Here is a 21,555-nt window from a genome sequence, read left to right as displayed (position 1 = left end):
GGCCCCCCCTGGCCACCATGTAGCTCCGCCCCTGGCCATCTCAGATCTGACTGATTGCCCAGTAATAATTGCAGGAGATTTTAATACAGTCCTTGACCCTTCAATAGACCGTTCTGGTAACCCAAGAAATAAACCAATATGGCAATCTACATTAACAATAAAACAATTCATGACTGATTATGGTCTTGCAGACAGCTGGGGCTCACAACACCCGAGCAGTAGAGAATACTCATTCTTCTCTCCAGTCCATCACTCATATTCCCGCCTGGATTTTTTTCTCACAAGTAACTCCATGATTTCTAATATATCCCAGTCATCAATTCAACCGATTATCATTAGTGACCACGCCCTGTTACAATTAACTGGACAATGACTCATACACACAAAACAACACCTAGATGGCGGTTTAACACCTCTCTCCTCCAAGATTCAAAATTTGATGCCCTATTTAAGAAAGAGTGGGCACTCTTTCTAGAAGTTAATGACTCTCCTGGGTTATCATCCTCTCTTCTGTGGGAAACAGGAAAAACAGTACTCAGAGGAATTATTATATCATTCTCAGCCCACAAAAAAAAAAATAGAACATGAAAAAGAATCGCATTTAGAACAAAAAATTAAATATCTCGCAAAATATTAATAATACTGAATCAACAATCGAAACTAAGAATAAATTAGAGTTATATAAATCAGAACTCAATGAAATAATTAACAAACGTACTTAATTTCTAATACACAGGTTAAGACAGGATTACCATAAGCCTCCCCACTGCTAACTGGGAACTGGATTTATCTATTCACACTGATTTCTGGACTCAAGTCTGCAAAAAATTCTAATCTACAGCTAATACAGTACAAGACTATCCATAGGACTCACCTCACTGGACGGAAATTATTTCATATGGGCTTCACTTGACACATTTGTCCACACTGCACTCAAAACTGCAGGGACACATATATTCATGCACTTTGGCACTGCACCCCTATAAAACAATACTGGGAAATGGTTATAAGGATTTTATCTGACTTTTTCGGCTGCTCCATCCCATCTTCACTATCTCTCTGTTTACTCAGAGACATCTCCACAATCAACCTGAATCACACGAACAGTAAAACTCTGCTGGTCGCACTAGCTGTCGCCAAGAAGCCAAGAAAACCATCTTCATAAATTGGAAAACAAAAAACAAAATCCATATCGCTACTTGGAAAAACTTACTTTTGGATCACATCTCAATTGAAATATTAAATAAACCATCTGGAAAGAACTCAAATGATTCACCATCCACCTGGCGAGCACTGTCCAAATTTCTAAATTCTTAGCTCTGCCTTCCCCCCTGCCTGAGATTTAGTTCTCGCGATTTCACTTATTCAGCAACCTTAGCAAACCTGATTTACAATCGTCGGCCTTACCCCATTACCACTAAGACAACTCATGACTAACAACACTACATACTTACTATAGGAACAAATCAGCAGGATAGGGTTAACTCTTTCACCCCCTATTACAAGCCTCAAAACGCTCCCCTTTATTTTGGGGTTTGAGGCTTTGGAGCGGGGGCTGGAGGGGGTGTTTACCCTGAGGGAGAATATGCCTCCCCTTTCACCTTGCCTCCACGGGCCTCCTCCACCGCTACAACTGCTGGGACCGGCTCTACCCTGTACACCCCACTTTTTTAATGCTCCACGTGTTAGATGGTCAACATTCACATTCCTACTTTACAATTAAGGTGTGCTGTGTGGAGGCCCGTAGAGGTCCTGCACTGCTGCCCCCCATTTCTTTTTAATGCATCTCATATCATACATTCAATCACACAATCAATCAATTGGTAGGGAAGTGGGTGACGCTTGAGGTAGTTCTGAATAAGTTATACCCTTTGCGCCACACCTCTTTTAATGCACTTAGACATAATTTAGACATTAGAAGACATAACACAGGGATAGTGGGGTGGGTGGTCGGGCTGGCCGTCGGTAGAGCAGTGACTGAGGGCGGGGATGGGGGAGGGTGGTGGTGGTGAAGGGCTCTGAAGAGGCAACTCACTCCCCTCTATCTCCTAGGACTACTCCTTAGCCCCGGGGTGGACTAAAGCAGCCAGAAGAAAAAGCTATTGAGCCTGACCCAACCCAAACGATCACCGCTTATAGCTAGGGCACAGTAATTCGATTACAGTGACCAATCCTGCTGATTTCAACATTCAAACACAAAACACTCATACACACACACACACACGCACGCACACCCACACACACACACAGCATGGTACCCTCACTACCCTCATGGTAAACTATACCCCCAATAAATAAAACTATGTGTAGTAGGAGCTATTTATACCTTCACCTTTTGTGGATAGGTTAATATTGCTATTACTTACTCTAGCCACTTGGTGGGAGTGTTGCACTGGGTGTGACGTCACTGGGAATTACAGTTTTTTCTGAATGCTTAAGCGCTAATCGTGATTCTTGTAGCACAATTTCTAAAACTATTAATACGTATAGCAAAACCTGAGTTTGCAAAACTAAAAGCACAAAAACTGCTTTGCACTCAGTTTGCAATTTTGTAACACACACTTTGCAAAACTGTAGGCACAATTCACTGCACAACACTCTTTTTGCAGAACTTTAAACACAACTCACTGCTTACACTCAATTACCAAATTTCCAACACACTCCTAGCAAAATTATACACATGTATGGCTATCATTAACACTATTTTGCCAACTATCTGGCTCACTTTCACATGTGAAAACTGTTTTAGAAAATTAGTTCACTTTGCAATCAGCCTAAGCACTATAAATAAGTCACAGGTAAGCTGTCTGTGTGGAGTACAATGGAAGGAGCAGTAAGAGAGAGAAGAGTGAGAATCAGAGGAGGCCGAGGGAGAGGACATGGAGGTGAAGAAGTTGGAGAAAAAGGACGTGGAGGTGAAGAGGTTGGAGGAAGGAGCTAGAAGAGGACAAGGAGGCAGAGGGAGAGGATGTGGAGTTGAAGAGCATACCCGATATGTCATCATATGGGACAATGTTAGTTTCCATAGGGCTGCTTTGGTCCGCAACTACACACATTCTTCATGGCACTCAACCTCCCTCCATACTCTCCATTCTTACGTAAATCCCATTGAGGAGTTCTGGAAAGTGTACGACCGTCATCCTCATCAACAGGTAGCCCTTTTACAAGCAATGGAGGAGGCATGTGGATATTGACCAGGCATCATGTCAGGCCTGGATAAGGCATTCAAGGAGATATTTTCCCCGTTGCCTTGGACTGGAGGATATTGCATGTGATGTGGACGGAATTTTGCGGCCGAACCCAAAAAGACGACATGATGTAGGCTGATTGTTTTTTTTTTTTTTGTAAAATTACCATTTTGTGTTCTGACTTTGTCTTGGTTTTTATGAGTGTAATAATAATCGGAATTGGTGGAATAAACACCAATACTTGAAGTTTGTATCCTTGTATGTTTACATGACACTGTGACAAAAGTATGACCTCAAATTGACATCTGTACACAGAGACAGCAAAAGCCAGATGTGTTTTGTATTTATACCATCAGTGTGTAGTTGGCACATTGTGTGCTTAGTAGATGATGGCTTGTGTTTACTGTTTGATACAAAAACACAATTTTTACGAAGGTGTAAAGAGTTAATCTAGCTGTGTTTGCTTTTGCAAGAGAACTACAATGTTTTGATAATTGGGTGAAAGGTTTTCTTATTTGTGTGTAGAGTTTTGCAACTAGCCAATTTACAAAAAATGTGCTTAAGCAATCAGAAAAAAACTGTAACAAACAGAGCGTGGTATTGACAAGCTGATATAATTAAATAACCACATAACTGTGGAATATCGGTAACGCAAAGCTTTGCTTACACTTGCTACGAGCATTGAGGCGAGCTATCCAGCCCCTCTGCAGTCCGCAGATCAGCCGTAATAATCAGATCGCGCCACGTCATCGTAGACGCCAATTTCAACTCAGCCGTGTAGGAAGCGACGGAGAAATACTTACCTGAATGAAGTTTAATCTTGTAGAGGAGACACATTACAGTAACAGTGGCTGCTGGAAGCACCTACCAAAAATTGGAAAACGACTTGAAAGCCTTGGAAGTGGAGTTTGAACTTGAACCAGTGAGAGATCTTCTCGTGATTTGCATAGTTGTTATTTCATGACAGTGGATCGGTGATCTGCGGGATAAATGGCACCAGAACTTCTCATGAAGGCCTTGGCTGATCATACTCTCCGAAGACCGCTGTGCCTACGGAGAGATGCGATACTGAACGCAGGAACCTCGACGAACAGTAGGAGGTAGGGCGGGACATAGTCAGATGTCGATAATTGTAAACAATATGCGTATCCTGGACATGTTGGCTGGTGACTGAACGAGAGCATGAGTAAGCGTCAGCATCTGCGAACTCAGACAAGTGTAAGTAAGGGTCTTTTATACTTCACGTATTAGAATGCGATTGGATAGATGAGAAGGTAATAATTGAGTCTTCCTAGCAGAACTTACGATACGCTTTCATTTGTGTTCAATTTTGAGTGCTTGTGTGTTACCGATGACAACAGTGTGTTTCTCGTGTTTCACTTTTGGGGGCTGTGTTGAGCCATTCTGAGTTGAAGTGCACTACAATGCTACATGTGCTTTGAGAATGACATGTTTACAGTTTCACACAAAGAGTGATTCCGATTTGCCAGTTGTGTCTAACCACATGAGAAGTGTTTAAAGTTCTGCAAACTGTGATTCAATCAATAAAGTGGTTTGTACACTTTCAACTTTGGTTTTGCAAATGGATTTTAGTGTTTTAGCAATTCAGAAATACCGTAATAAAGCGACAGTCTAACAGATCATTAACTAAAAAAAGTTGTTTTAGGGTTTAGTTACCCTTTAAGGAGGAAAAACTAATCGGTTACCTATAACGTAACTTCGGTTCTCTCTAGATGAGGGAACGAGTATTGCGTAAGCTAGCTTACGCTATGGGAAAGATTAATATTTTCTGAGAAATAAATTATCCTAATTTTTATATCCATTGTCAATGCAGTGCAGCAGACCGGGCTAGCTAGCGAGCTCATTGGTTGCTCTGCGGCAAACTGCTTCAGCCTATGAGCGAACTCGCCTAACTCGCGACCAATGAGAGGCGGAAACGCTGTCATTGCATCATAGCCCGCCAGAAAGGGCGTGGCCCGCGTGTATAAAAGTATAAGAGTCAAAGGCTGCTTCTCTGGTTTTCATAGAATGAAGTGAAAAGCATACAAGAGGTTCTCTCGTATTGCGTAAGCAAGCTACGGGAACCCATTGTCAATGCCGTCCGTGCTACGCATCCACTGAATGAGTCCCGGGGAGTGGGGGAACCCCGGGGGACCATATAAGTGGGGAAAATGTACGATCAATGAGGCCGGCAAGCATGTGTAGCAGGATGCAGTTGTCTGGCTCATGCCTCCCTAAGTGACGCTTAATTTGCTGCAGCTGTGAGTGGTTCTGGACAGTTAACTTTGAGCCAATCACGAGGGCTACACCCCTTTTATAAACCGGGACTTTTATATTGAAAAAATGGTGTGTCACCGGTACGCGACTTGTCTTGTTCACCTGCCCAGCAACCTGATGTCTGCCTGGTTATCGGTCTACCGTAGCGCCGCAAAATCCCCCATGCGGCAGCAGCCTTTTCATCAGCTGAGTGTGTGCCCTGCGATCAGCAATCAGACCTCAGGGCCTGTGATAATCATAGGGAGTGCTAATTAACCGGGGGTGCAGCCGCAAGTTGGCTACATTGACGCTGAACATCTGCTGCTTTGCTTATACTCTTCACTCATGTTCATGGATTTTAAAGTTACGTCGTACCCGTCGTACGTCGTGCCTTATTCACACTCGGCCAAGAAGCATTGAACTCAATTATTATCTTAAGTTAACAGGCGGCTGGCTAGCGTGTTACATTATTGCCTGTTTAACATTGTTTGATCCTACTTCCTGTCTCTGTCAGACTGATCTCATGAAGTAGCGTGTGTATTACACACCAATTCGTATTTTCATTTTTTGTGTGCTATCAACACGCATAATCGCTTTTCAGCGTGTTTATGAACTTAACGTTATTACTGTATATATAAATATTTGACTTACCTCAACCCTGTCCCTAAACCTACCCGTCACTGGGTGTTATGTTTTTAGTATGAAAGAATGCAGGAATTTTTAATTAAGGCTACTTGAATGAACAGACTCTGCAGCATAGTACAGCACAGATAGCAGCTCGTGCAACAACTCTTTTTCTTACTTTTCCTCCACTCACATCTCACAACCCTCTACTGCCACCTACTGTCCAGTATGCATAGAAGAATACAACATATTCCCCCATCACTTAACTTTTTCCCCACCAAAAAAGGAATTTTCAGGGTTTTATGAAAAAACACATCCCCGCCAAACACGGATTTTTCCGGGTATCCGTGTTTTAGGTGGTATACGGTACGGAAGACCCGCGCGCATGTTCCTAAACAGTACGCTACTCTTTGATCAGGAAAACAGATTGCAATCGTCTCAAACGTGAAGTGGAGTAGCGAGAATGTATGAATGCGACTAATCAAGTACTGGAGATATTGATGGACTCGGAGTCTGATCACGCTTTATTTGATCATTCTGAATGTGATTGGGTAAAGTAGTCAGTGAGAGAGAGGCACATGTAGGGCTGGGCGATATATCGAATATGTACGATGTATCGTTATATTTTTTGAAACGATATGGAATGAGGCAATACCGTTTATATCGATACAGTAGTTTGATATGAGCACATCTGAAAAATAGCGGAGGTTGCAGTGTGAGCTGCTGCAGTGAAAGTAGCTAGGCTACGTAGTACAATTTGTCCTAAACATGACACAAGCTTATATTAATTGCGTCAAAATCACTTTGATATAGTTAACAAGTTTAAGGCAGCTTGCCGCCCTGTCAAATGCTCTGACAGACACTGTTGCTGACTGACAGACTTGCGCTGTTTAATGCGTTTGAGATGTGGTGCTTTCCTCAGTGCTCAACTTACATTTCACATATTCTCCATCTGTAAATGTTAGAAAGTAAAGCAAATATGTCCATTTCACAACAAATATGTCCATGTCAGAAGAGGACGAGCTTCTGCAAGTGAATCTCCGCTAAAATTCATGCTTCCTTGAACGAGCGCCGGCGCGCGCATGCGCTTGAATAGTACTACGTAGTACGCAATAATTCTGACTAAAATAAACATATTGCTAAAATATTTGTTGTTGGAGAAAATAAATGTGCCATATGTGGAATTTTAAACCTACAAGTATATATTTTTAATGAAAGTGAAAGTGATTATAATGGGGTAATCAAATGCAGGCTAATATAATTAGTTTGTGCTTTTGTTTTTGTTTTTATTTTCATTTTTAGTTTAGCTTTTAGTCAATATAAAAACAAAAGCTTTTTGCACATAATATATTGCATAGCCTATATTATATTTGTTTCCATATCCTTCAATATCAACATTGTTTGTAGGATATCATTGGGCCGAATGTGAATATACTGTATATATATATATATATATATATATATATATATATTTTAATATAAAGATTTTCTTTATCTAAATAGAAAACGTAGAAAGTACCGAGATATATATCGTATATCGCCATTTGACCAAAAAATATCGAGATATGATTTTTTGGCCATATCGCCCAGCCCTAGGCACATGTTGTCGCAGAAAGTTCTAGCCATGGACGTGCCGCAGATAGATCGTTCACCCGTCGATCTGGACGAAGACAAAGTTCACCTGTGTGTCGAAGATTGGACAGTGACAATTGAGTGACAATATATATATATATATATATATATATATATATATATATATATTCTTCATCCGAAGCAGGTAAAGGCAAACGAGAAAGGCAGTCAGCAGTGCAATTCTGAGCCCCAGGCCGGTAAATCACATCATAGTTAACCCTCTGAGACCTAAGGGTATTTTTACAATTAATTTTCCATCTGGTGTTGTTTACTAAAAAAGCTTGTAAAACATCAACCCTTTGGTGCACAGGCAATTGACACAGCTCTTTTTTTTTCAGGACAAATTGAACTTTCAGCATATTTGTGTTGCATTGATGTCACCTGAATGTAAAATAAGTTATGGGACCATAAAGACAAATGAAAAAATAAATGGGAAATTTAATCACTCAAATATTTGTTAAAATCACACACAAATAAATAAAGCAAATTTCCTCTGAAAAATAGTTTGTTTATGTCTTAGGAGTACTAGAGCACAGGAATAAACATTATAACTTGTACAGAACAAAAACTATTGACATTTTTCCAAAAGAAGTACAAGTGTTTGGGGCCTCATGAAATTCACTGGTGCCAAGCCTCAAAACAGTTCCAGCAATCACACATGAGGGCCACATCACAGGCTTTGCATTTCTATTTTATTTATTCTTTTATTTATTATATTCTTTTTATTCTTTTATAATACATTTATACTACTATAATACTTTTTTACAGTAAATAAATAAATGGCACTTCAGCTGGGTCTATCCTGGTAATCTAGTTCCTCATCTGTCAAAAAGCTCTGTTCTCCTGAAAATCCTTCATCCTGCAAGGCACCAAAATAGACAAGCGCTTTATTTACATCCATTTCTCTGTGTTTCTCTGTGAATCGCGCGTCTCCGTGCCTCTCTATCTTTCTCCACTATATATCAGTGCTTGGTTCATGCGAAATGACGCACACCAATGTTTACGACGGATCAGCCTGTAATTGGTCAAAAACCATCAAGTGAAAACATCACGTGATATCCAGAATGTCCGCTAGCATCGAACTAGCGCCAAAAATTACGGAATATTTATGAATTTTGGAGTTCAAGAGTATCAGAGTTAGACATAAAGCGTTTGGATTTATTGCTGAAAACCTCTGAAAGGAAGCACAAGTTCCAGGCTGGATAGAAAACCTTCTGTAAAGGCTAGAAAGACACCCCCGTGATGGCTAGCTCGTTAGCTTTCTGCTGGAAAAAACGGTAAGAAAATCGATGAATCTGTGCATCGAATTATGTAAACATTTATCGGAGGTGACGTGTGGCGTCGTCGACGATGCCGTTGGTCTCAGAGGGTTAAAGCACAGTAGCCGCGCTGCATAGCGCACAATGCGCATCCCGGCGCGATCAGTACCTTTGGATGAGAGGAGCACAGTCAACGCTTGATGGTCCGTCCGCAGGAGGAATTTACGACCCCACAAATAGGTCCACAGCCTTGTTCGGTTCTCGCAGATCCACACACATTCGAATGGCACCCAACTTTTTCTGCACTACTACAATCGGGGATACCCACTTTGAAGCGTCCACTCTCTCGATAATGTCCGACTCAAGAAGGCGATGAATTTCCTCACTGACTGCAGCTCTAACAGACAATGGTAAACGGCGAAGTTTCTGGCGCACAGGAGCAACAGCTGGAGAAGTCTTTACCTACTGCCAACTACTCTCCAGTATACACAAAAGAACACAACACTGGGGTTAATGGCATTTATGACTGTTCCCTTACCATCCTAGGAAAGAAAAAGATAGCTCCCCAGATGTAGATGTACCTTTTGCTTCGTTTCCCTCGGACATTTGACGGCGTGTACAGACACAGAACTATGAAAGATCCCAGATAGGAATCGACGGGGGGCACGATGGGTTCATCCTTCTAGCTCCCCTGAGGAAGCGGATGATCACCTCGTCTTTACCCAGTGACTGGTCGTCCCGGGGTTCAGCGAACGCCGCAACGGCCGCCACATAGACTTTGAGCGTGGATGGGGACCTGCCCTTGTCCAGCAGCTCCTGAAAAAAAACGAGCAGTGACTGCACCCCACGTCTGTGGGTCCAGGTTTTTGTTGGTGCACCTTTTACAAAACACAGACAATTTAGACGCATAGAGCCTTCTCGTAGAAGGTGGTCTGGCGTATATGATAGTGTTTAACACTCCCTCTGGCAAAGCGACAGGTAGTCGTTTATCACCCACACAAGCAGCGCCCAGTGCTGCGGGTGGGGATGCCAGATCATGCCGCGAGCTTGAGAGAGATCTGCTCTAACTGGAATGGGCAACGGGGCTGTCTGTGACAGCTGTGTGAGCTCCGGAAACCAAGTCTGATTCTCCCAGCGCGGGGCTATGAGGAGCACTGAGTGGCGTGTTTCCCTGATCCTCTGTATTACCTGCGGTAATAGCGAGACGGGAGGGAATGCATAAAGCGGGCAGCTGGGCCAGTCCTGGGCAGGGCGGCTGGGCCAGTAAATACTGGGCAGTGAGCGTTCTCTTCTGACGCGAAGCGGTCTATCTCTTCTCTGCCGAATATTCGTCACAACATCTGGACTGTTTGAGAGTGCAGAGACCATTCCCCTGGGGGAATATTGTTCCTGGACAGTCTGTCTGGGCCGTCGTTCAAATGGCCGGGCACATGCGTCTCTCTCAGTGAGCGCAGATGGCACTGGGACCATGTTAGTATGCGTTCTGTCAGATGGAAGAGGTTCCTGGATCTGGCTCCGCCTTGACGGTTTATGTAGAATACCATAGACCTGTTGTCTAAGCTGATCAGGATGTGGTGACCCTGAATGAGCAGGAAGAAGCGCACAAGCACGTTTTCGACCGCTACTGACCAGAGCTTCTCCTGAACTGACCAGAGGCCAAAAGCCGGTGAGCTCTCGCAGACCGCGCCCCAACACATCTGTCGAGACGACTTTGGCAAGAAACTGCTCCCATAGTCACGCCCCGCTGAAACCATTTGGCCACTGTCCATGGCTGCAGAACTGAAAAACAGGTCTTAGATCAAGCTGGCGGCCTGTGGCCCATGCCCAGCAAGTCTCACAGGTGTTTAGCCAGAGTTGAAGCGGGCGCATGCGCAGTAGACCCAGCTGGAGAACTGCGGAGGCTGAGGCCATGTAACCCAGCGCTCTCTGAAAAGTTTTCAGTGGTGTGAGGGCGTTCATCTGAAAGAAGCGGCTAGTCGCTGAACATGGCGTGCATGCTGTGTTGATAAGCGAGCCGTCATAGCCACTGAGTCTAGCTCTATTTTTAGGAAGGAAATCGCCTGACTGGGCTGTAGTGAGCTCTTTGTCCAATTGACAGAAAGGCCCAAAATGCTCAGATGATTGGGGAGAACTGTCCGATGAGACAGAAGCTCCGTGTGTGATTGTGCCAAAATCAGCCAGTCGTCCAGATTCATGATTCGCAAACCCTGGCTCCGCAGGGGTGCGAGCGCTGCATCAATGCACTTCGTGAACGTACGGGGTGCTAAGGATAGGCCGAACGGAAGGACGGTGTATTAATAAACCTGGCCGTCGAAGGCAAATCGCAAGAATGGCATGTGACGGGGATTTATCTGAATCTGAAATAAGCGTCTTTCAGATCGAGAAAAATAAACTAGTCCCCCTGGTGCAGATGTGCGAGGAGTTTCTTGACTGTGAGCATTTTGAACGGTCTCTTCGCGAGCACTTAGTTAAAAAATCTGAGATCTAAGATCGGTCTGAGGCCTCCGTCTTTCCTGGGGACAAGAAAATAATGGCTGTAAAAAACCCCAACTCGCTCAGAGAAGGCGGAACTCTCTCTATGGCCCTTTTGCACAATTTCTGTTTTGCTATTTCTGAACGGAGCAGACTAGCTGCTGCCGTATTCACAGTAGTTTCGAGCCACACTCGGAAGCGGGGAGGGCGGCGACGGAACTGTAACAGATAGCCTATCTTTATTGTCCTTAACACCCACGGCGTCCCACGCTCTGAAGTGTTGGCTGTTCTGTGAGTGACTTCCCGAATGAAGTGAATGGGGAGAGAGTCACATGAGAGTGATGAGCAAGCAGGGTCGCGGGCACAGGACTACATGCAGAGAGGAGTTTTCCTGGCCGTGTAACAGAGCGGGCAGAGAGGGGGCACGCACACGGGCTCGTGGGCGTGTTTATGAACTCTGACACTCAAACGAACTGTGCCCGCTTTAAGGGAGTGGGCTCTTACAGAGGCATGGGGAGTGTGGTACTTGTGTGTAGGGGAGAACACTGAACTGTGGGCACATAGACTACACTTATAGCATGTTTGGCGTGAATCAGACATTGTGCACTTATGAGCTTTCTCTGGGTTTGTGTGCAGGCGAGAGGGTAGTGCTCCCGGCTCGAAGGCTTCTAATTTCTCAGTGGCCTGAGAGAAGGGGACTGACAGGGGGCACTGTGTGTGAAATGCATGTCAGTAGGTGTGAGCGCTTGCAAGCGGGCACGACCTATTTATAGCCTAGAAGAGGCGGCGCCGTGTGAGAAGTGCTTGTTAATAAGGATCGAGCTCTGCGAGCTGGCACGAGACTTATATGCCTGATTGCATTTATAGCCTGATACGAGGCTGCACTTGTGACGTGCGCGGCCCCGCTTGCAAGTGCGTGTTAGAAAACGTGAGCGCTGCAAGCAGGCACGTAACTATTTATAGCCTGAAAAGGCTGCACTTGTGATGTGCACAACCTGGCCCTGTAATAGAGCGGGCAGATAGAAGATGTGAGCACAGACGTGGGCACATCTGCTACAGATAACACCCTAGCGGCTTAGCCAGCTATAAGAGTGGGCTCTGTGAGACACGTGAATGCTGTGTTTTTGTACGGGTGAGCACAGGGGTGTGGGCACCTACTACACTTTACAGTGTAGCGTCAAGCTTTTTAGCGTCAAGAACAGATTAGCGTCAAGCTTTGTGTGTCGGCATTATTTGCATGTTATGACAGGATCGTTGCTGCAATATAGAAATTCCCGGCCACTCAAACGAGGAATGATTAACGTTAGAGAGAAAAGCATTTTCTTTCACCACTGAGCCACAGGGGTAAAGACACAAGCTTAATAGCGCGAGCAGATAAGATGGTGTTATTGTAGCGAACTGGTCCGGCCTTGGCAGAACTAACACACTATTAACCCATTTTCCAGTGAAGCGTATGCACGGGGGGCGGGGTAGCTTTCTTGTAACGTAAAGAAAGCTAGCAGCGGTTGGCACAACTGTAAGCGGCTCGTCCCCCATACAGCGCGACTGCAATGCAGCTCGTGAGCGGCAGTTGCGCGTCGGAGAGAGGGGGCGGTGGCTTTAACGCTTCAAGTCGAGCACGCAGGGTCAACAACGGAAGCCTATTCGCAGAGGTTATGTCACGGGGTGATCATTTTTTAATTTTTTTTTAAAGAGTGCAGGCGGAACCAAAGCTCAGGGATTTGCCTCCCGCCGGACCCATAACAATGGGACACCGGGCTTGTTCCGGGTTAGCGCAAAAATCCCAGCGAACGAGTGTAATCCGCAGAAGATCGCTGGCAGCTGTGCATGGGGGAAAAACAAGCCTCGCGATTGGGACATGTCATCATAAAGGGAATATAAAAGGAGGAAGTAGAGACTGAACAGTGCGTTGCTTTTGGGAACAGTGGTCCCGTGGGAAGAGTGAGCCATGGTGAGAAGGAAGGGGGGCCGACAGACGAGCGCGGGGCTGTGAGTTGGGAGAAAGAGGTAAACATCATGAGGCTGAAGATCGTTTGTGAGAGAAGTGAGTAGTCCAAATCAATTTCCATCCTCCTCTCTTGTGTCTGTGGGACACCTTGATGTGGAAGCCAGATTAGAAGATGGGCAATGGCCATACATTGTGTATTTTCCCACTGAATGCTGAATTGCTGAGATGAAGTGATGTGATGCACTGCTTGCTGTGTGAAGTGTGAACCTAAACCTGCTGGATGTCCATGTCTTACCTGAGTTTTCTATCACATGCTGACTGCATGAGAAGAGGCTAACACTGTTGTACTCCACAGACCATTGAGTGTGTTTATCTGGCAGCCCAGTGTGAAGAGAGACCCGTAGTAAATGTTACCTGTCTGCTTTGCAGTGAAACCTCCAACCGTAAGCCCCTTTGTTTGACACTTGAAGAGAAGTACGTACTTGTATACTCACCTGTCTGCTTTGCAGTGAAGTTTCCCCGCTGTAAGCTCTGTGTCTGTCGGCCCTGCAGTGAAGAAGAATACGTGCCTGTATACTCACACCCGACTGCTTCGCAGTGGAGACCTCCAGCTGTAAGTTCTCTGTCTGTCCAGGGAGAAGAAGATGATTATGTGCTAAGACGAGGAATGGTGTGTATGTATACCAGAGGATACGTACCTGTATATTTACCTGTCTGCTTCGCAGTGAAAACTCCTGCCGCTCTGTGCCTGTTGACCCCGCCAGTGAAGAGAAGGACGTGCCTGCATACTCGCTTGTCTGCCTGCAGTAAAGCCTCCTCTGCTGTAAGCTGTGTCTGTTGATCCTGCTAGTGAAGAGATGTACGTGGCTGTACACTCACCTGTCTGTTTACATCAAAACCTTCAGCCCGAAGACCTCCAGCCCGAAGTTCCTGCACTTCTTTTAAAGACTCTGCTTACTTTAAATAAAAACTGGTTTTAAATTGATTCCCTCCCTGTCTGTCCTCCTTGCTCCGTCCTCCGTCAGGCTCCCCAAGGGTGGTGCGGGTCTCGAGGGGCGGGTACAGGTCAGTTTGGCCCGCCCCGACCTGTAACAGTTACATCTGCCGTCGGCGAGAGAGAGCTCTGCGTGTTCCAGTCCCAGGCAGAGAGCGCAGAAGATGGCGGGGCATCTTAAAATAGACACTCGCTGCTCTTTTGTGAAGTTTCACAAGCAAAATACAAATGTAAAAGGATACGTCGCCGGATGGCGTTAGCTCGCAGGATGGCTGAAAGTGGCGAAGATGGCCGACTTCCTCAGACTCTGTCCACGCTTGCTATTAGATGCCTTATCAACGGCGACGCGGCTTCGGAGATCAGTGATGCGTAGTAGCTTCGCTGAAGACATGAAAATCATAGAAGCAGCCGACTCGCACTTTTTACCATACATTATGCGATTGTTTCCCCAATGGGCTATATGCACGCATAAATTTCACATTTGACGCAAGGATGCTCATCCATTTCCGGTTGTGGAGATTAAAGCGGAGGAGACCCGAGGAAAACGGGATTATGGCAGAGTCTTCAAAATTTACTGTCCTCCAGTCTTTGAAATGAAACGTACATACGTTTAGATGTAATTTTATATATAGTTAAATTTATTTAATATAATTTTAAAAAGAAGCATAAACACAACGAGGGGTGTCTGTTTTATCTGTTTTTGTGACTAACGTTTCTTTAGTATAACCATGGAGTATAAAATTCAATATAAATTCTCGGTATTGCATTGGACTCTACGATCGGCGGAAGTTATCGAGCATCCCGAATGCTTCACCGGAAATACCGCCGTGCATAGAGCCCATTACACTTTTAAAAATGTATGAAATGCATGTTGGTGGTACAAGTGGGGCAGTTGTAGCCTAATGTGAGTAAAGCCACGTTTCCACCGCAATTAGGAACTATTTTGTCCTAGGAACTTTTTCCATAGGAACTTTTTTTGCCCCAAATCGCTTGATTACTGCGTTTACACCGGGGACTAAAGTACCGGTCCGGTCCGGGAAGATAGTGAAGTTGAACTGCAAAAATTGTGTAGATCTAAATATTACAGTGCAGTAAAAGATTATGAGACAGTATGCAAGATCACACTGCTAAAGTGAATACATACATTATGGGTATACTCTCGCCAGAAGATGGCACCCACAGCTGAATCATCCATCCATCCAATTCCCATACCAGTGTACCAATGAGGCTACAGTTTATTATTAAATTGTTTAATTAAAGTTTTTACAAACTATTTTCCATGACAGAGTTCAATATTTTCTGAAGAGCCCAAGATCAATATTTTCAGTGTCCAAATTTGCTGACTTGTTTTCTTCATGTCCTTTCCTTCAAGTGGACTATATTAATGGGAATAGTGAATAGGATAGGTGGCGATTTCGAACATAGCCTATAATATTACAGGCAGGGGATTTTGGTTAATGTTGGAGCTAAACTCTGTAAAAAAGTAAATCTCGAGGGCCAGAGTTGAGAACTCCTGCTTTAGAGTAAGCATATGTATGAATGATATTATTTATTACATATTAGTATATAATGTTTTGTTATTAATAAGATGATTTCTTGTTCATTTTGACAAAAACAAAATACCGATCCTTATTTTGGACAAATATTTTTGACTGGCTACACACACACACACACACACACACACACACATATATATATATATATATATAATAAATGTGACTTACTAGATGAGGATTTCCCAAATGGGGGGTTGTGAGAAAGCAGGTTTGTAAGTTGATGAAAAGCAAATAATGAAATTTAATGCAGAGTGAAAAAAAGCTCCTCGGTTCACAGTAAAGGTTGTTGCTCACAAACTCCAACTCTGTATGTGCATTGAGTGTAAAGCATTGCTTTTGCATTTCTGCAAAGCAGTGTGCACTAGGTTCACTTCCTTTCACCCATTCACTTAACATTTCTGTGGAGAGCTATACTTTACAAGTTTCCAGCATTTCACATATATATATACGTATATATATATATATATATTTTTTTTTTTTTCTCTCAGGATCTAGGATGACATTGGCTACAATATTTACTATGCAGAGCCCCTTTCTCCTCAGCTTCCTTTACAAAAAAAAGTCTCTGATGAGCTGTGCGTGACCACTACATGATGTTGTCATGATGAACAAAAACTAGTCAGTCACAAAGAGCTGCGAAGATGGTGTACGTCTTGAGATACAGTTTTCTTTTGATCAATGTTTGTATAAGAAGCATGTCATCATGGGCAACCACAGTGGAGATAGATTTTGATATTGGTAAGTACATTTGGTTGTATTTGTTAACATTAGTTAATGCACTGTTAAGTAACATGAACAAACACTGTACAGCTGTATAACGTTTTTAAAATACAGTAATAAATGTATTGCTCATGGTTAGTTTATGCTAGTTAATACATTAACCTTTGTATAGTGTTACCCATTTTGTTATCCAATTAAAAACAGAGATGTATAGTAACAAAGTTGAACTACTGTCCTTAAGTAGCTAAGGCTGTATCTGTACTCTACTAGAGTATTGTTTTTTTCTCTTATACTTCCACTTTTATTTCAGTAGATATTTGCGATGAGTTTAATACTTTTACTTCATTTTTTATGTTCTGCTACTCGTTACAATTAGCTATAAAAATGTTACAAATCATTCCAAACCCGCATTCCCGGTTACCCCCGGTTTGATGAAGTTGGCTTTCGTGCTGCTTAAATCGCACGCCCGTTTTTTTTTAGGGTAGGCTAATGGTATTGATTGACACAGACATTGACAACTAATGCAGGGGTTTTCGTGCAATGACATTTTTTTTTTTTTTTTTTTTTTTTGGGTGGCCGCCAAAGCTAATTTTTATCCCGCAGAAGCGCCTTATTTGATGCTAGTGACTGGTGAGCGATGTAGAATAGAATGAACGACTGTTGTGCTTGACGGCGCAAAGAGAGAAAGAGAGAGAGAGAGACCCGGCCAGCGTGCACACTCACCGTTTTAAAACAATGCCTAACTCTCAAATTGCTCTATTTGTTAACATAGTTAATGCACTGTTAAGAATGAACAGGTAACACTTTAAAATAATGGTCCGTAGTTAACAAGTAGCTATGCAGGAAGTAGGTAGTACTGCATTAACACCGAACTTCATACTATTAACTAATATGGAAGCAATATTAACTAAGCATTAAGTAATAGGTAATTTAGTACAAAGGTAGTTCCTTGGTAGGTATTTGATTGTTACTAAAGAAATATATCCTCATTGAGAACTACTTGTGAACTAAGAAATAATAACCAATTAATTACTAATCACAAAAGTAAAATGTCTAAAAAGTGAACAATTGTGGGGGTTTTATACTCTTAACATGGTCATAACATTTCAGAAGCATGTGCCTCAAATGGGTTCTTTGTGGAAACCAGTTTATGAAGTTTATACATCCCCCCAAATACATTAGCTAGGTTGAGATTGTGTCCACTACTCTTGCCAGGATGGACGCATGTTCTCTGTTTATTTAAAACTTAAACATAAAATAATACTAATAATGACAGTTTTTAAAAAATAAACCTTAAATAATTAGGAAATGATGCTCACACTCTCATGATTGGATTAGTTCACTATTATGAGCTCTATTGAATGTCACTCACATATATCTCAGACTCCAAAGACCTATAACTTTATGTTACAGTAGCTGCCTGAGGAGGACTTCTCTTTAGGACATGAATATAAACATTGATGTGCACTTGTCAAAAACAATTAGCATCTTTAATGAAGAAATTGGCTGCATTTATGTTACGATAAGCCCAAAACCACATCTTCCAGATTACAGTGTTTGTTAGAATATTAGTGCCTCACAGAACCTGTACAGTGTGTGTCAAAAATAAAATTAAATTACTTGTATCATTTGTGAAAAACATGTTAACTCCTCAATAACTACTTAATAGTTACCTTGTCATCCCGCAGGAACTACTAGTGATGTGGCCCATTATTTTAAAGTGAAAAACATGTTAACTCCTAACTAACTACAAGCGTTTGTGTAAACATTGCGGGATGACAAGGTAACACTTGTAGTTAGTTAGGAGTTAACATGTTTTTTACTTCAAAATAATGGGCCACATCACTAGTAGTTCCTGCGGGATGACAAGGTAACGCTTAAGTAGTTAGTGAGGAGTTAACCTGTTTTTCACAAATGATACAAGTAATTTAATTTTATATTTGACACATACTGTACAGGTTCTGTGAGGCACTAATGTTCTAACAAACTGTCTAACAATCTGGAAGATGTGGTTTTGCGCTTATCGTAACATAAATGCAGCCAATTTCTTCATTAAAGATGCTTGTTTTTGACAAGTGAACATCAATGTTTATATTCATGTCCTAAAGAGAAGTCCTCCTCAGGCAGCTACTGTAACATAAAGTTATAGGTCTTTGGAGTCTGAGATATATGTGAGTGACATTCAATAGAGCTCATAATAGTGAACTAATCCAATCATGAGAGTGTCAGCAACACTTCCTAATTATTTAAGATTTATTTTTAAAAACTGTCTTTATTAGGATTATTTTATGTTTAAGTTTTAAATAAACAGAGAACATGCGTCCATCCTGGCAAGAGTAGTGGTCACAATCTCAACCTAGCTAATGTATTTGGGGGGATGTATAAACTTCATAAACTGGTTTCCACAAAGAACCCATTTGAGGCGCATGCTTCTGAAATGTTATGACCATGTTAAGAGTAAAACCCCCACAATTGTTCACTTTTTAGACATGTTACTTTTGTGATTAGTAATTAATTGGTTATTATTTCTTAGTTCACAAGTAGTTCTCAATGAGGATATATTTCTTTAGTAACAATCAAATACCTACCAAGGAACTACCTTTGTACTAAATTACCTATTACTTAATGATTAGTTAATATTGCTTCCATATTAGTTAATAGTATTAACTTCAGTGTTAATGCAGTACTACCTATTACTTCATGCATAGCTACTTGTTAACTACTGACCATTATTTTAAAGTGTTACCCATGAACAAACAATGAACAGCTGCATTTTAACAAACATTATTAAAGATTAATAGTAATGTATTGATCATGGTTAGTTAGTTAACGTCAAGCTCAGCATTGGTTTTCTTTCTTGTACATTCCTGTACTTACTGCTGCTACAGCCAAAGGAATTGTGAGTGTCCTCTAGGTTTATCATTTGAAATTAAAAACAATATGATGTTCAAACTACATGACACAATACTGTACTTGTACTTTTACTTTTAGTACTTGAGTAGTGAATTTTAAAATAAACTACTTGCAATACTTATACAATCATTTTTGAATGCTTTAGTACTTCTACTCAAGTGTCGTGCTTAAAGAGCACTTTAACTTCTACTCAAGTTACTTTTTTGATAGAGCACTTGTACTTTTACTCAAGTCCAGGTTTCTAGTACTTTATACATCTCTGATTAAAAATGTTACTTTGGATCATATTGCTATGTCAGACCGTGAGGTAGAATACATTGTGTAGAAACATAAAGAAAATACCAAGAACACACAATTCACACACAGCTTTGCAAATTCATTTGTGTATTTAAGTGTAAGCAGAAAGGGGAAAAAAGTCTTAAAAGTTTCTTTTTTGTTTCAAACAGTAATCAAATCTTCTGGGCATAATGTCACCATCGAGTGTGCTACTGATAAACTACCTCAAGATGGAGTGTACATGTATAAACAAGAAGGAGCAAGTAAAGCGCAGGAATTATTCTACTTTTACAAAGGAATCAATCTTACCTATAAAAAGGCAAACGAATTCAAAGTCAGTGTCATTGGACCATTTCCCAACCTTATTGTCACCCTCTTAAATGTAACTGTCGAAGACACTGGGCTTTACTGGTGTAAATTTAATTTGGAAGACAAAAAAACTGTTGGCAAGTTCACCTGGTTATGGATAGGTAAGTGTCTCTTATATTTCATGTAAATTATAATTCTATTCTAAGACATGATGAGTTTATTAAATGAATGTACCACATGTGTTAAATGGCGTGAATGGGAAAATGTAGAATGGGAAAAGGATGGGAGGTTGAGATTTAGAAGTACAATCACTTTCTGGTTAATATTTAATGAGAAAAAAAATGCATATTATAATTCTATAATTCTCTGACCCTGTTTTTTTTATTCTGTCATTGAAAGAAAAGGAAAAGGAAAAGGAAAAGGAAAAAGAAAAAGGAAAGGAAAAAGGAAAAGAAAAAGACTGCCCAGAAGATAAAGATCATCTGAAGATCTTCATTTTGTGTGCTGTCATGCTACTGTGCATCACTGGTGGTATCTGCTGTTTGATTCTTAAGGTAAGCATAAAATTACAGCATAAATTGTTCAAAAGCAAAAACATGTCATGGACAACATGTCATGTGCGATCTGAACAACAGCTTCAACTGGTAACAGACCGCTCAGTCGAGTACTGTGGGTCATTTTGATGTAGTCAAGTGTGTCAAATTAGTATTTTGTGTTCAATTATTTACTTATTTGTCAAGTAGCCACATAATAAGTAGGATAATTATGCAGTGGGGTTGCACAACATTCTGACTGAATTCCAGGAACTCCCTGACATAAAAAAAGAGATCGCTGTAACATGCAGATAATGATATATGTTCTTCGAGCCATGTCAGGTATTTTCATAATAATAAATTATATTTATAATGTAAAGCTAATCAATACAGACTTTATCATTGTGGAATACTATAAAATAATGTATTTTCTGTCTTTCAAATCAGATCATAGAAGGTTATTTAAAACACTCGACTTGCGTTGTAAGTTTGGAGCAAAAACATGGTTTTAATTTAATAAATTCTCATGTATTGATGGTGTGCTCAGCTAACATGCTATAGCTAGCCTTCAGATGCACCTGCCACCTAGCTGTTATTTTTATGAAAATAAATAAATAAATAAATAAATTGGAATGCTTAATGAAATGTTACGTTTTTCAGGAAGGGGATGTGAAGTGAAAACTTTGTGAAGTGAGAACTTTGAAAAAAAGAAATTTGGGACTGTTAGTTCCCTTTCGTAGTCACTTCGAGTTACGTCAGAAGTGACGGAGATTGGGGGATTTCGCATAGAAAGCCAATCCTCTTCGAGTATTTAAACACGAGCCAATGGCATGCAATGCCTTGGGGCTGCGGAAATTTGCATAGCGTACTCCGCC

At 41.7% G+C, this 21,555-nt stretch overlaps 1 protein-coding gene and 2 long non-coding RNA genes across 3 annotated transcripts in view; all 3 read left to right on the top strand.

Annotated features, from left to right (window-relative positions):
- The window catches only part of LOC148977703 (uncharacterized), a 271,661-nt gene that overhangs the window by 340 nt on the left and 249,766 nt on the right, over positions 1-21,555 (top strand). The gene's annotated exons all lie outside the window — the stretch shown is intronic.
- LOC148977707 (uncharacterized) lies at positions 12,690-14,097 on the top strand. The gene is made up of 3 exons (XR_016169481.1): positions 12,690-13,475; positions 13,735-13,853; positions 13,932-14,097. It is a non-coding gene; the product is annotated as an uncharacterized LOC148977707 (long non-coding RNA).
- The window catches only part of LOC120493021 (uncharacterized), a 32,005-nt gene continuing 26,508 nt past the window's right edge, over positions 16,059-21,555 (top strand). Inside the window, exons 1-3 of the mRNA XM_039691400.2 lie at positions 16,059-16,667; positions 20,009-20,308; positions 20,547-20,701. Of these exons, the coding sequence (XP_039547334.2) occupies positions 16,571-16,667; positions 20,009-20,308; positions 20,547-20,701 (552 nt within the window). The 5' untranslated portion in view covers positions 16,059-16,570. The remainder of the gene's footprint in view (positions 16,668-20,008; positions 20,309-20,546; positions 20,702-21,555) is intronic.

Source organism: Pimephales promelas, chromosome 8 (genome assembly GCF_988280905.1).
Source record: "Pimephales promelas chromosome 8, fPimPro1.hap1.1, whole genome shotgun sequence".
In the NCBI taxonomy this organism is placed as follows: Eukaryota; Metazoa; Chordata; class Actinopteri; order Cypriniformes; family Leuciscidae; genus Pimephales; species Pimephales promelas.
Note: the sequence above shows the minus strand (reverse complement) of the source record. Positions and strands in the feature narration are given on the sequence as shown.